This window comes from Sarcophilus harrisii, chromosome 1 (assembly GCF_902635505.1).
Source record: "Sarcophilus harrisii chromosome 1, mSarHar1.11, whole genome shotgun sequence".
Taxonomy (NCBI): Eukaryota; Metazoa; Chordata; class Mammalia; order Dasyuromorphia; family Dasyuridae; genus Sarcophilus; species Sarcophilus harrisii.
This window is the reverse complement of record NC_045426.1, coordinates 694,814,210-694,828,457: the sequence shown is the minus strand read 5'-3', so window position 1 is coordinate 694,828,457 and position 14,248 is coordinate 694,814,210. Positions and strand designations below refer to the sequence as shown.

At 40.8% G+C, this 14,248-nt stretch overlaps 1 protein-coding gene across 1 annotated transcript in view; it reads right to left on the bottom strand.

Moving 5' to 3' along the window:
- FBXW8 (F-box and WD repeat domain containing 8) overlaps positions 1-14,248 on the bottom strand; it is a 108,124-nt gene that overhangs the window by 48,807 nt on the left and 45,069 nt on the right. The window contains exon 5 of the mRNA XM_023497170.2: positions 12,127-12,284. Coding sequence (XP_023352938.2) covers positions 12,127-12,284 — 158 coding nt within the window. The remainder of the gene's footprint in view (positions 1-12,126; positions 12,285-14,248) is intronic.

The following is a 14,248-nucleotide window of genomic DNA, read 5'->3' as shown; positions in this document are numbered from 1 at the left end:
GGTGCACATTACCAAAATTACTCAATTTATTTAAATTGCAAATTATTTGCTATTTATTATTTCTACCATAATAGAATGTCAGCTACATAAAGACAAAGAATATTTTGATGTGGTTTATGTTTTTGGTTTTTTTTTTCCCCAGCGTATCCCTAGCACGGAGCCAAGACTATAGTCTTGTATAGTAGGAGCCTAATAAATGCTGGCTGAATTGACTTCATATGCACATTGGCAAGACAAGCAGGGGAAAGATGTCTGATGGATTTGAAGTTAAAGGGACTGGGTTTAAAGCCAAGTTCTGCTAGGGATCAGCTGTGTAGCCCTGGGCAAATGATTTCATCCCTGTGGGCCGAGACTTCCAATGATGGATTTGGACTAGACGACTTAGAAAATCCCTTCTCGCTTCAGAAATCCCAGGACAAATGTTTTCTGGGGCATTAAGGAACCTTGTAACATCAGTCATTTTCAGTGACCCTATTGGGGTTTTCTTGGCAAAGACATTGGAGTGGTCTATCATTTCCTTCTCCAGCTCATTTCATGGATGAGGAAACTGAGGCAAATGAGGTGAAGAGATCTGCCTAGGCCAGTTTGAGAGCAGATTTGAACTCAAGAAGAGTTTTCTGACTCCACTGGTCTACAGAGCTGATTGCTCTCTCATCCTCTCTAGGCTAAAGTTGAATGAAGTTGTCAGAATAAGAAGAGGTCATCTCTGTAAGTGGGGGTGGGGACAAACAATGAAAGGTCTTTTGCAGAAGATAGGGCTTGAGATGAGTATTAAAGAAGTCAGGGCAGCTGGAAGATGGAAGTAAGAAGGGAGAGAATTTCAATGAAAAGGTCCAGAGGCTGGAGATGAAGGTGTCCTGTGAGAAGCTCAGTGTTACTGGATCATAATTTGTGGAGGAAAGTAGAACAGGAAGGAGTGTAAAGGACTTTAAAAGCTAAAGAGATTTTCTATTGGTCTCAGAGGCAATGAGGAAACCAATGGCGTATACTGAAGCAGGTAATGGGAGCCATATTCAGACCGGTGCTTCAGGAAGATTCCTTGCTCAGCTGAGTGTAGAATATATAGAATGGAAGAGGCTCCAAGCAGGGAGGCAATCAATGGGGTCAATGAGCCAGTCTGGGGGTGAGAGTTGGGGTTGCGGGAAGGGCTGTGTGAGTTGAGAAAAGGGACCACATAAAAGAGAGGTTGTGAAGACAGAAAGAAACACCAACAATCTCTGGGGTGAGTACAAGTGCGGAGCTAAGAATAACCCTGAGATTACCAGCCCTGGAGCCTGGGAGGATGATGCCAGGAAAGTTGGAAATAAGGAGTCTGGGGAAAAAGAGAATGAGTTCTCTTTGAGGTATCTAAAAGGCAGCTGGAGGTGAAAAGAGAGGTTAAATAGATCTAAGATGATAACCAATCCCACGGGAACTACTGAAATCACCAAGAAAAACAGTTTAGAGAGAGAGGAGGGCTGAGGGCAGAGCCTTAGAGGACAGCTATGGTCACTGGTGCACCCTGGAGAAAGATCCAGTAAGGAGACTGAGAAGGAATAGTCAGACAGGTTGGAGAAATGGCAAAGAGCCGTGCCACAAAAACCTAAGGAGAGAAGAGTGATTTAGAGGCTCCATGGAGGTGAAGGATAAAGACTGACAAAAGGCCAGCAGATGACAATCAAGAGATCCTTGGTAACTTTGGAGAGAGGAAGGTTAGTGGAATGAACAATGAGGTTGGAAACCAGACTGCAAAGGGCTTAGAAGAGGATGAGGAGAGAGAATGAACACATCTATCACGGGCAGCCTTCTGAAGGAGGTTAGCCACAAAAGAGATCAAAGCTGCAGGACTAGCTAGTGAGGAAGGTTGGAACAACGAGGGGTTTTTGAGGCAGGAGGAGAAAGAGGCATGTTGTAGGCAGCAGGAAAGCAGCCAGCAGGCAATGAGAGACTGAACATTAGTGAGAGAGTGGGGGATGATAGAGGGAGCAATCTACTAAGGAAAATGAGATGGGATGGGATAGCTTGTGCATGCAAAAGAGTTTACTTTGGTGACAAAAAGAGCCACACATTCATGTGAGACAAGTGAAGGGAGAGGTAGCAGGAGAAGGCATCTGAACGAAACGAGATGGAGGGGAGAAAAGGGCACTCTTAGTGAATGACTTCAATTTTTTTCAGGAAAAATTTTAGAATTTTCAGAAATTCACTTTCAGATTCTACAAACCCCAAAAGTCTATTTTCCAAGGATTATTTATAAGGGGAAAGAAAATGTGCCAATTTTAGAAATAGTATAGTGTGATAAAATAATTAGAAGTATATATATAAAAGAAATCAACTTAGTCTCAAATTAAGTATTAAATAAGGTTTTCCAATCTAAACCTTAACTAAAATGCTCTAAGCCTAGTTGGTTTGCAATCTTCTCTGCAATGGGAATGCCAATGTTTCTATTCCCATCTGAAAATATGGCCATGTCAAATCTGGTACCTGCCCACCTGAGCCCTCTGAATAAAGGACCAATTAATCTTGAATACAGTCCCAAGCTCACTCTTAGCCAATCAGGAAGTTTCTGGATGGCAAGGAAGGCTTTCGATCCCTAATCCTTTCATTACAGTAATCCCTTAACTATTTTATTCTCTCCTAGGAGGAAATGGAAAACAAGTAATGCACATGGATAAAGAGCATCCATCACCCCAAAAATCTGACATATATGTAAGTCAACTTCAAAGTTCACAAGAGACCTTTCCTTCTAACACAAATGTAGCAGGCCACTGCCTGCAATGAATACAATTAAAAAAAAAAAAATCTGTCACAAAGTATTCTAGGTTGGGTATAATGCATAGCAGGCAAACTCAGAGCCCTCCATTTGTCTCACTTCTTTGAGGTTTTGACGGGATGGAATTGCAGGGTAGGGACACTAGCTGCAAAGGGGTAGCTCCCACAACCCTTTCACATTTTGCCATCCAGAGTGACATCCTCTCTAAATGCTCCACAGGGGTTCAGCAAACAGGTAGGTGAAAGCTCTTTCTCTAGACTTCTTGGCATTGTTTAAACACAAATGAAGCACGTGGGTTATGAATCAGTCAAGTAAAAACAAGAGTTTGACAAGGCTTTTTCCTGACATCTCCTTAGCTCGGGGGGAAAAAATTAATTCTCTGAGATGATACTGAAAACAAAAAGATGATTAACAATATTTCATTTGTTAATGATCAGAATATCTAAGAATGGCACACAAAAGTAAAAACTGGGTATTTCTAGATGAGCAAAAGTGAAATGTGTAAGGATGCAAACACATGAAAATTAAGACTTATGTCAGGGCCTGGACATAGTACCCTGGACAGCACCCAGTGGATGTAGGACCCTCCTTCCTGACAGACTCCTCCTACAGCACCAGAGGAGTATTTAGTCCAACGAAGACTATGCATGCTCATTAAGGATGAAATGAGTAACGATGGCTACTGTTTTTGAAGAGACATAAAGCCCTGTTAAGCAGCTGTGGATGGGCACCTATGCCAGCCTGCAACATGCTCCTCCCATCTCCCAAAGGAGGTGAGCCAGAGTGTGGTAATGAAACTGCACATAGTGGAAATGGGATATAAATGAGTTTAAACTGATTTATGTTAGCTTTTGTAAAGATTACTTGATATCTGGAAAGTGCTACCACTGTGAAATAATGTAGACAATCCTTAAGACCTCTGCCTAATGGCACTTCCATGGAATATTTATATTCCTCGTCATGGGAACGAGGACCATAATGGATACCATTTTTGTTTTATTAGGGATGCATATTTAAATTAATCTGCTATTTGCCTAAACAATTAGCTGCCTCTGTTTTTGTGCACAAAGCCAAAATTGCAATTAGGCTTCCATCAAAAAGATAAGTCCCCACTAAAACTGTCCCGATGGAGTCATAAGAATTCAGGGCAGAACTTTCCAAAATTACTTCTTAGCATAATGGTAATTATGTTAATTGCTTGAAAGGTAAATAACTGCTGAACTGGTTTTCAAAAAATACAATTGGCACTACCCCTCCCCTTTGATCTTTTCGATGAACCACAAATACATTTAAAACAAGTTATCAATTTGGGCTGTTCAGCCTTGGCAGCTTCGCCAACTGTAGTTTTTTTCAGCTGCGGGTTAGGGAGTTTACTTGCCTGGTAACTGATTCTAGGCAGGAATCCCTAGCCTCAGAAATAGCCACAGAATAAGCAACTGAACGTGATCTGAGTTATCCTGATTAAGTGGCTAAAATCAGTAATTAGTGGTCAGAATGACTAAAATTAACTGGCTCTTTACAAAGAGTTGACAAAGGCAGTAAATCAGCCCAAGCCCACCCGTGGAAAAGGGAAATTCATCAGAAATAAAAATGTGTGACAGGTCGTTCTCTGGTTCTCTGGTAGAAGGAACAAAAAAGGCTGCCTGCCTTTTCACAGCACCTTGCAAACTTTCTCTCATTTGATGCTCATAATGCCAGAAGGTAACCGCCATCTTTTATTGGATGAGAAAACGGAGACTCAGAGAGCACACAAGACACTGGCTACGGTCACACAGCTGGAGGGTGTCTGAGACCAGACTGAAGTCCAGAACTTCCTGACCCAGAGGTCAATGCTCAGTCCTCTGGCCACGAGCTTCTTGGCTCTTTCCTGCTCACCTCATCATCCTTAGGGATCGCCACTGGAGCAGGGCTCTCTGGGCTGAGGACTAGTGTCCCGGGTTTTCTGAGAAGCTCAGCAGAGCTTCTGTCTCGAGGGTTCCAGCTCTCTGTCTAGTCTGACCTGGATGTAACATGGGATCCGAGGGGGTGACAGTAAACAAAGCAGATTCTGGAAATAGCACCGGAGACGGACAGAGAAGCTGGAGGCTGGCAGACAATGAAGGTTCTGTGGGGCCATTAGCAGAAAGGAGGCTGGATCTGAATTACAGCGATAGAGAGAAGACAAGACTGAGTCACAAAGTCAGAAGTGGAGAACACTCATTTTGAACACAAGGAAAGTAAAGCTCCACAGGGCAAATGAATTGGTCTAGGTGGAGGCAAGCTGATCCTAGCATCAAAGGCTCTGAATTTGGATCTTGAGCTCTGGCACTCCCTAGACTCAGTTTCCTACTCTGTAAAATGAGGAGATTGACTGCATGACTTCAGAGCTCCCCCAAAGCCAAGTCCCTTCTTCAATCCCTGCCTCCCAAGAAGAGAGAATGAAGGCAAGTACAGAGAATAACCTGGATGCGTGAGTACCCTCCTCCCTGCCTTCCTCTGTTCACCTTGGCCTTGTCCTACCTCTCCTCCCTCACCTCCCCAAGCTCCTAGGCAGCCATTCCTCAGACTCAGGAGACTTTGGGTGCTCTCTCTCCTTTGCTGCTCCTTCCCTGTCACTCCAGGGTATCCTTTCCAACCACAAGCAATTTCCTTGCTGTTCCCCACATAGGATGCTCCTGCTCCAGTCTCTGGGCCTTGATCAGCACAGGCCATCTGACTACTTTCCTTCTCACTTCTGCCTCTTGGGCTTCCAGAATTTCCAAGGTCTCTTTAAATCTCAGGTCAATTGTTGCTTCTTTCCAGAGACTTTTGTAGAGTCCCTACTCCTTCCGCCTCTTTCCAGAGACCTTTGTAGAATCCCTCCTCCTTCAACTATTAGTGCCCTACCTTGTTGTGCCCAGGATTTTACATAGCTGTGGGTTTACACAGTGTATCTCCAGAGTAGTAAGCTTCTAAAAAGCAGAAAAATTTGAAGCACTCTCTATTTGAGTTAGTTAGAACATTGCTTCATCTCAGTCAGAATTAAGGCCTTTGTAATCTACAGAGAAGAACTTCTCACAAAGCTCCATCAGGACTGAAAAAATAGCTTTTGAACCATCCTCTTGCTAACGTCATTGAGAGTTGTGCTGCCCCAGGTTCCAGAGACCAGGACAAAAGCCCCGGTGAGGCCCTCTTGATAGCACAAGGGTAGACTGCTAACATACATGTCCCAGGCTTTTGGGGGTTGCTTCTCTGACAAACTTTTTTTATTATTTTTTTTAAATTTTCAAAACATATACATAGATAATTTTCAACATTCATCTTTGTATAACCTGGTGTTCTAAATATTTCCCTCCCTTCCCTACACTTCTTCCCCTAGATGGCAAATAATTCAATATGTGTTAAATATGTACAATTCTTCTATACATATTTTCACAATTATTATGCTCTTACAAATTCTTAAATAGACTTAGAAGCCTTCATTAGCTGGGGGCTACAAAAGTACTTACCTATATGACGACCTAACTCTTCTCAGATAATAAGTCATTAATCAATCCATGCACAAAATTAAGGAGAATGGAAATAGAGAGAACAGGTTTTCTTCCCTACATGACTCAGCCTGCTTCACCCTGCTTTGCTCTCTGGAGGCCAAAAGAATCATTTTCCAAGTGAAACATCAACTGTACAACCTCAACTTACAGAGATATTTTTTCAGTAAAACATATCAATTCCCCAAATACACAAATCTCTGCTTTATTTAAGGTTCAGGGGCTTACTGGGAAGGCTGACATTATCAAAAGCTGAGCTACTGTTGGGAAAATGAAGCTGGTTTTGCTCACTTAAAATTCCATTTATATCTCATAATAGAAAAAGTCCATGCTCAGCTATGTACAGCTAAATATAAAGACTCCGGAGGGAGGAGCCAAGATGCTGGAGAGAAAGCTAGAACTCGACTGAGCTTTCACCAAAACTTTTCCAAAGACATTTAAATGTCCTAAAACAAGTTCTGTAGAGGTAGAACCCACAAAGGGACAATGTGGAAGTCGAACAGGAAAGGTCTGTCAGTGCAGGCCATGCCAGTACAGCCCCAGGCCCAGCAAACCAGGGGCAACCTTGGGAATGACTAAATCAGTTTTCAGCCCACAGACAGTGAGGGAGCTGAACTGGTTAGAAAGAGATTACAGGAGTCTCTTTGCTGGCACCAGGGGCAGGACTCTGTTGCTTTGCTCATACTCAGATCTGGGTTGCAGTCCTGGGTGGCAATCCCAGGACTCATCAGAATTTGTGGTTACAGTGAAGTGAAGTGGGATCCTCCTTCAGGACAGAAAAGAGAGTCTGTGGGTCACTCACAGACAGAGCACTTGCCAGAAGAGTAGTAAATACATCTCTCTGTGAAATAACTGAAAACTTACAGTTCCCTAGAAGTATCTGTGAAAACAGACAGCTGCATAAAATCCCTAAGTCTGGGGACACTGTACCCTCCACCCTGGAACCAAAGTCCCAATATAACAGAGTTAAAAGTTAAGAAATAGGCAGGAAAACAGCAAACAACAGAAATAAATTCTGACTTTAGAAAGTCAGAATGTTACTTTGGTGACAAGAAAACTCATAAGAACTTTCTCATTATTAGGGCAGGTAGAAGGAGTATACATAGATGGAAGACACAGATGAGAACTGAATATGATGGGATGATACCTTAAAAAATAAAATTAATAGGTGAGAAAGAGAAATGAACTGAGAGAAAAAGAAGGGGGAGAGGCACAAAAGAACTGTTACAATGGAGGAGAAGATGGGGGAAGTGTCAGAGGATATGCTTGATCTTACTCTCACTGGAATTGGCTCCAAAAGGGAATAATATACACACTCAGTTGGGTTTAGAAATTTATCATGTCCTAAAGGAAAGTAGAAGGGAAAGGGGATGAGAGAAGGGGAGGGGAGGAGTGCTCATAAAAGGAAGGGTAGACTGAGGAAGGCAGTTGTCAGAAGCAAAACACTTTTGAAGAGGGACAGTGTAAAAGGAGAGAATGAAATACAGTTAGTGATCATAACTGAAAAAAAAAAATCTTAAGCAAGTTTCTATGATAAAGTCCTCATCTTTCAAATACATAGAAAAATGAGATAATTTATGGGAATTAGAGTCATTCCCCAATGATAAAATATGAACAGTCACTTTTAAGAGGAAGTTATCAAAGTTGTCTATAGTCATATGGGAAAATGCTCTAAAATCACTACTGGCTGGAGAAATGCAAATGAAAACAATCTGAGGTGCTACCCCAGACCTATTAGATTGGCCGATAGAATAGAAAAGGGAAATGAAAAATGTTGGAGGGGAGGGAAAGAAACTGAGATACTAATATATTGGTGATAGAATTGTGAAGTAATTCAATCATTATGTAGAACAACTGGGAACTATGATCAAAAAATCTATAAAACTGTACATACTCTTTGACCCAGCAGTACCACTTGTAGATCTGTTTCCCAAAAGAGATAAAAAGCAAAATGGAAAGCACCTATATGTACAAAAACATTTATAGCGGCTTTCTTCTGGTGGAAAGAACGGGAGAATGAGGGGATGCCATCAATTGCAGAGTGGCTGAACAAAGTGTAGTATAGTGATGGAATACTGTTGTTTTGTAAGAAACGACGACGAGCTAGATGCTCTTAGAAAAACTTGGAAAGATTTACGTGAAATGATGCAGAATGAAATAAATGAGTAGAAGCAAGAAAAAATTGTACACAGTTTGTTGTGAGATGATCAACTATGAATGAATCAACGGTTGTCAGCAAAGCAATGACAACTCTGAAGGATTTATGATGAAAAATGCTATCCAAACCCAGAAAAAGAATTGATCCAGTGTAAATACAAAGTGAAGCAGACTTTTTTTTTCTTACTTTAGATTTCTTAGGTTTTTTAATATTGGTCTATGTTTTCTTTTATAATATGATTACTATGGAAATACATTTTGTAGGACAAATTGCTTGCCTTCTCAATGCAGGGGGAAGATGAAGAGAATTTGGAACTCAGTTTTAAAAACGAATATTTAAAATTGTTTTTACATGTGATTAGGGAAAAAATAAACTACTACACTTTAAAATAAATAAATATAAACTCTGATAATTCATTCTTCTAAATTCTTCTAAATTCCAGAAAGCCAATTTGTGCTATTGCTTCCATAATATGACAAAATACCCTAATTTCAAACATTATTAAAAAAAAAAAAGAGTTTTAGCAAAATTAGTACAATAAGCCAAGGAATCATCACCAAGGCATTTCAAATGAATCAATATCTCCTGTTTCTATAAGATTACTTCAAAAATTTAGCAATAAAACTTAGGAAGAAAAAAAAGAAACTTCGACCCTTCTGCTAGCCAAAAGATTTACATGTAAGTAACAGTACATGGGAGCATAAGTAAAAGGCTCTATTCTGAATATTTTCTCCCTTAAAAAAATGTGGGAGATGGTTTCTGCCAGCAGCTGCCTCTGCCACTTCCAATGCAGGTTCTGTTCCAGCAGACGAGATAACATGGCACACAGCCATGACTGACTTGCTGTGCAACCTTGGGTAGGCCCTGGTTTGGGCGGGTCAGTTAAACAATGCCTCAGTATCTTCATCTGAAAAGCAAAGATCTTGGTCTAAAGGACCCCTAAGATCTCTGGTAGCTCTTAGAGTATGAGTCTGTTATGCTTAGGTAGTAGATAAATTTAAATCTCAATGGATTCCTCCTAAAATACTGAGACAAAGCAATTCTGGTAGGTCCCATCATACCTAAAATGTTCTGAAGCCCTGGCAATTCCATTCTGGAGAAAAGGTTGGCATTTTCGACTGCTGGTCTTCCAAAGGATTTTTATGTCTTATAAACTAAAGCTAGCAAGTCAAGCAAAAATAGTCCCTGTCCAACCAGAGACATGCCATGGGTCTATAAAGCCCATCTATTAAGGGACAAGATTACAAGGAGATGTTCTATCTATGTACATGTATAGGAGTATGTGTGTGAAGGAGAGACAGGGGCAGAGAGACCAGAGACAAAGAAAGACATAGGCAGGGAGAGACAGACAGAGAGATCGAAAAAAGTTGTGAGAGAATCAGAGATTGAGGGACCAGACAATGCCTGCAGAGCTGTGAACATGCTAAGTCACTTTGATTTTCTCGATAGCAGCAGGTAAAGCATCTATTTCCTGCCCTATCAATATACAAACGTGAATAGGGATGGATTCTTCCCTCCTCCACTTCTATTTAAAAGTGTTTTCACCTAAGATGTGTGCAATCTCACCACCAAAGAATGAGTTTTCGAGACAAACTCTTTGAACAGGGAGGGGGTTTCAAGTGGTGGCTCCAGGCCAAAGTCAGACAAGCGTGGAGCAGATGGAGTCCTGGCAAGGTCTCTGCTGTCCCTGCATTAGCAGCATCTGCTCATTACTCAGAACCTTCGCCTGCTTTATCTAATGCTCCAGGAAAAGCATTTTGATTTGATTCATTTCAGTACGGTAACGTGCAACACAATTAGTGGTAAAATCAAACTGGAGAATGGCCAGTGCTGACAATCGGAAACAAGGCCGAAGAAAGATGAGGCCAGTGGGTTGGAATTCAAAAATCACAACTGTGGATCGCCCTGCCAACTCCTGGCGCCCCAGGTGTGTGCATAGTGTTCCTAGCGGGCAAGGAGAGTGCGGGGGGAGGAGGACTCACTTTCTCCCCAGGACAATTCCCATCTCCCTTCCTCTTTTGAATCTGACTCCTCTGGGGCTCATACTCAATAGGGCCTCAATGGTTGCAAGGCTCCCTGTGGCCCAAGCATCTAGCTGAGGCTCAAGAGTCCATTTCATTACGGTACTCTTCTTTCCTGCAGGGCACAGAGACAAAATCTCAAGAGCATCTCTTCTGAAGTCGTCTCCCTATCTGCCACATTTTCCCTCTTTTAAGAATTTTCTTTCAGTCATCCTAGACCAAGGCAAAAGTGCTTATTTCAAATTGTCTTTGTCCAGGAGTAGCTCTTCTGTTAATATATTAATGACATTAACATCATATTAATGTGTTAATGTGAGCTGAGATGGATGACTCCCCGTGAGTGTTAAGGAAGAGCTGGAAGCAGCTGCTGTTTAGCTTAGCAGACTCCCAAGTCTAGTTCAGAGGTGAAGAGCAAGGGCAGAGAAAGAGAAGGGAAAAACCCAATAATTTTCAATAAAAGAGAAGATCTGTATCTGGAAAGTTTTTCAGAAGCTTTGGAAACATATTCTTCATAATTTTGCAATATATCCATGCTTTCCGTGGCAAGAGCAATCAAACACTGAGAAAGCCAATTTCAACTATAGATTTGTGCATCACCAGAGAGAAATGTTTAAATAAATCAATCAGGTGTTACCATGAACATTACTAGACACAAAAGCCATCATGAATTGCTTTGAAATCATGAAAGTAAACTTCAAACACTACAACATTTGCATAAAATTATGTGAAAAAACCATTGGAAAATAGCATATGAGCACAAGCTGCCATTAAAGCTACAGCATCTATGCGGTGTCTCAATAAGCATTTATGAAATATTAACAATAATGATAGCAGAAGCAGTTTAGCTGGCCTACTTATAGAAGGCTTAAAAAAAAAAAGTCAGTCCATCCATGGTTTGTACAAACATCAAACCACAAGAACAAAGTTCATGCTGATAAAACCTTGAGATGGAAATCTCTTTTATCATTTCAGCTCTGGCTTTTATTTTTATTTTTAACTAACATGTGTGTCCATGGCTCCCCATTAGTTGCTTGTCTTCAGTTTTATCCCTCGAGCCAGCTAACAGTATTGTACTCTGCACTGCCTGGAAATCAGCAGCGGTGCTCTAGCTCGAATAGCAACATGGTGAAATATTATATGGTCCCCCGTGAGGTGAGTGAGGCAAGACTTATACAGAACCACTGAGTGTAATGGAGACCAGAACCTGGCAAGGCTGAAAATGAGATTTCATGTCATCACAAGGGCTAAGCAGAAGAAAGGACCTATTTGTAGATCTCAATACCCATAATCTCAAAAAGTTTGCATCTATCACCCATAACCGTTTCTGTTGACTGATGGGTTCCCTGGGGTAAAGCAGGCCAAAGCATATTTAATATTTTACAGCAAACAAGTTATTTGCTTAAGATGGATTGGCTAGACTTCTGCCTGGCACTCGAATTCAATGCAACAGTTCCAGGAGGAATTAAACACCAGTTTAGATGGGTGCTACGTTCCAATGCCTGCTAATGCATTTAGGGTTACTGGCCAGCTTTTCCACATGAAGGTAGATATATGTGTATGTGTGTAAACATGGGTGTATGCAAGTGTGTATGTGTAGAGGATTACGGGAAGGGGGAGAGCTAGCCACAGCTGCTTAATTTTTGTAAAGCTTTTTTTTTTTTCTTAATAGGGAGGAGGGTTGTGGTTACTTACCATCCTCATAAGCTGCTACAGCCAGAGAGTTGTTTATCCTCACAAAGGAGACATGTGGCTGAGATCCAGGCTCAGCAGCGCCATGCATCGGTTCCAGGATGGGGGCTGTGAAGTCCCAGGTGCGGGTGTCCCACAACCGCACATCCCCTGATGTATATCTGGAAGAGAAGGGCACTCTTTGTTCCAAAAATGTTTCAGAGGGCACCATTGTGGAGAAAATGGAAAGAGCCTTAAAACAACATGACAGAAATAAGATAGTCAAGGCAAATTCACTGCTTCCCCACAAATAAGATAATTCAATAAGTGATTCCCAAAGGAGAAAATGTCAAATAAATAAACTAAGTCTATGATTCTACAAAAGAATAGGAACCATGTAGAATTAACAAGATTATGAAAAAAAAAAAAAAAAAAAAAAAAAAAAAAAAGGTTGGGGAGCTTTCTTTTTATAATTTTTGTAATAACCAAACTACATTTTATATATCTTCATAGGAAAGAGGCATTAATGGAAACTATGAGCATCAGTATTTACATGCATACATATACACATGTAAAAATGCTGTGTAGACACTAAGAACTAATGGTTCTGGAAGCATGGGCTTTCTAATACTTCATCCATGCATCAGATTTGACTGCTTAAAGTCCCCAAAGACTAATTGATTTGCTGATACAATTAAATCTTGCCTTTAGGAGCCAGACAATGCTGTCTTCTCATGAAAAGCTCGACACTGTCCAGTTTTGTAGAACTCTCTTACGCATACTGCCTTTTCAACACATGACTGTTTCAATTGAGTCACGTCTCAGCAAGCACTGTGCCTAAGATGTGCTAGTCATGGTATTAAATGATGGCTAGACCAGAACTTGGAGTTAAACTCAATGTGATCATCCTCATCCTCATCATTATCACAAATAATAATGTTGATAATATAATAAGAGCTAATATTTATACAGGCACTCACTATATGCCAGACATGGTATTAAGTACTTTAAGTTATGGTCCCTCACAACAGTTCTGTAGAATAGGTGCTATTATTATCTCCATTTTACAGCTAAAGAAACTGAGGTAAACAGGGTGAAGTGACTTGCCCATGGTCACATAAGTGTCAGAGGCTAGATTTGAACTCAGGGTTTCTTTACTGTAGATCTGATGCTCTATCCACTATGCTACCTGGATGGGTATAAATATGATCATGTATAATCAAAAGTTCTTATGGCTCCTTTTATATGCATATTTATTACAAAATTGACTCGAGAGTAGAGGCTGACTCAAAGTTTTGATAGCAAGTTAGTCTATAGATAGTTTAAATTATTCCATTAAGTCTCCTACCCTAAAGAACATGACCCATTTCAGAGTCAGAGAGACTCAAACCACAGCACTCTGCTTTCAAAAGTCATCATCGTCCAGTTTCCCTGATTTCTGCCAAGACTCAGTCTAATCCCGCTATCCCTTTTCCACCCCTGCTCCTACCCCAGCTGCTATGACTATGCTGATCAAACAGCCTTCTGTTCTCTATGTACCTTATATCCACTAAGCTCTTTGCACGTTGTCTCCCTCTATTAGAATGTAAGTTCCTTGAGAACAGGAGCTATTTCTTGCCTGTCTTTGTATCCCCAACTTTTATTATTGCTCTGGGCACATTAAATGCTTAATAAATACACACTGAACTGATTTATTGGCCCACATTCCAAAGGGCTATGTTCACTCTGAAGCTAGTATTATCTCAACCCAACATATTTTTCCCCTTCATATCTAATACATGTCAAACTATGACTGATTATGGAAGATCAACTAACTAAAGAATATTTTATTTGTTGCCTCTCTGAAGGTCAGGAGGTCTAGAACTTGCACACTGAAGAGATTTTCTTCCAAGCAGAAGCTATATGACTTTTTACTGAGGAAATGACAGCACTGTCTTCCATCAGGGGGAGCTGGACTAGATGACTAGCTAATTCTGGATCTGCTACTATATGATCTTGGGCCCTTCTGGAACTCAGTTTACTTATCTGTAAAATGATGGGGTTAGACTAGATAACCTTTAAGATGCCTTCCCACTCTAACCTATAGGCCTACAGAAAATGATAGAATTAAAAAAATTTTTTTTTTAAATTAGAGAACCAATAGAAG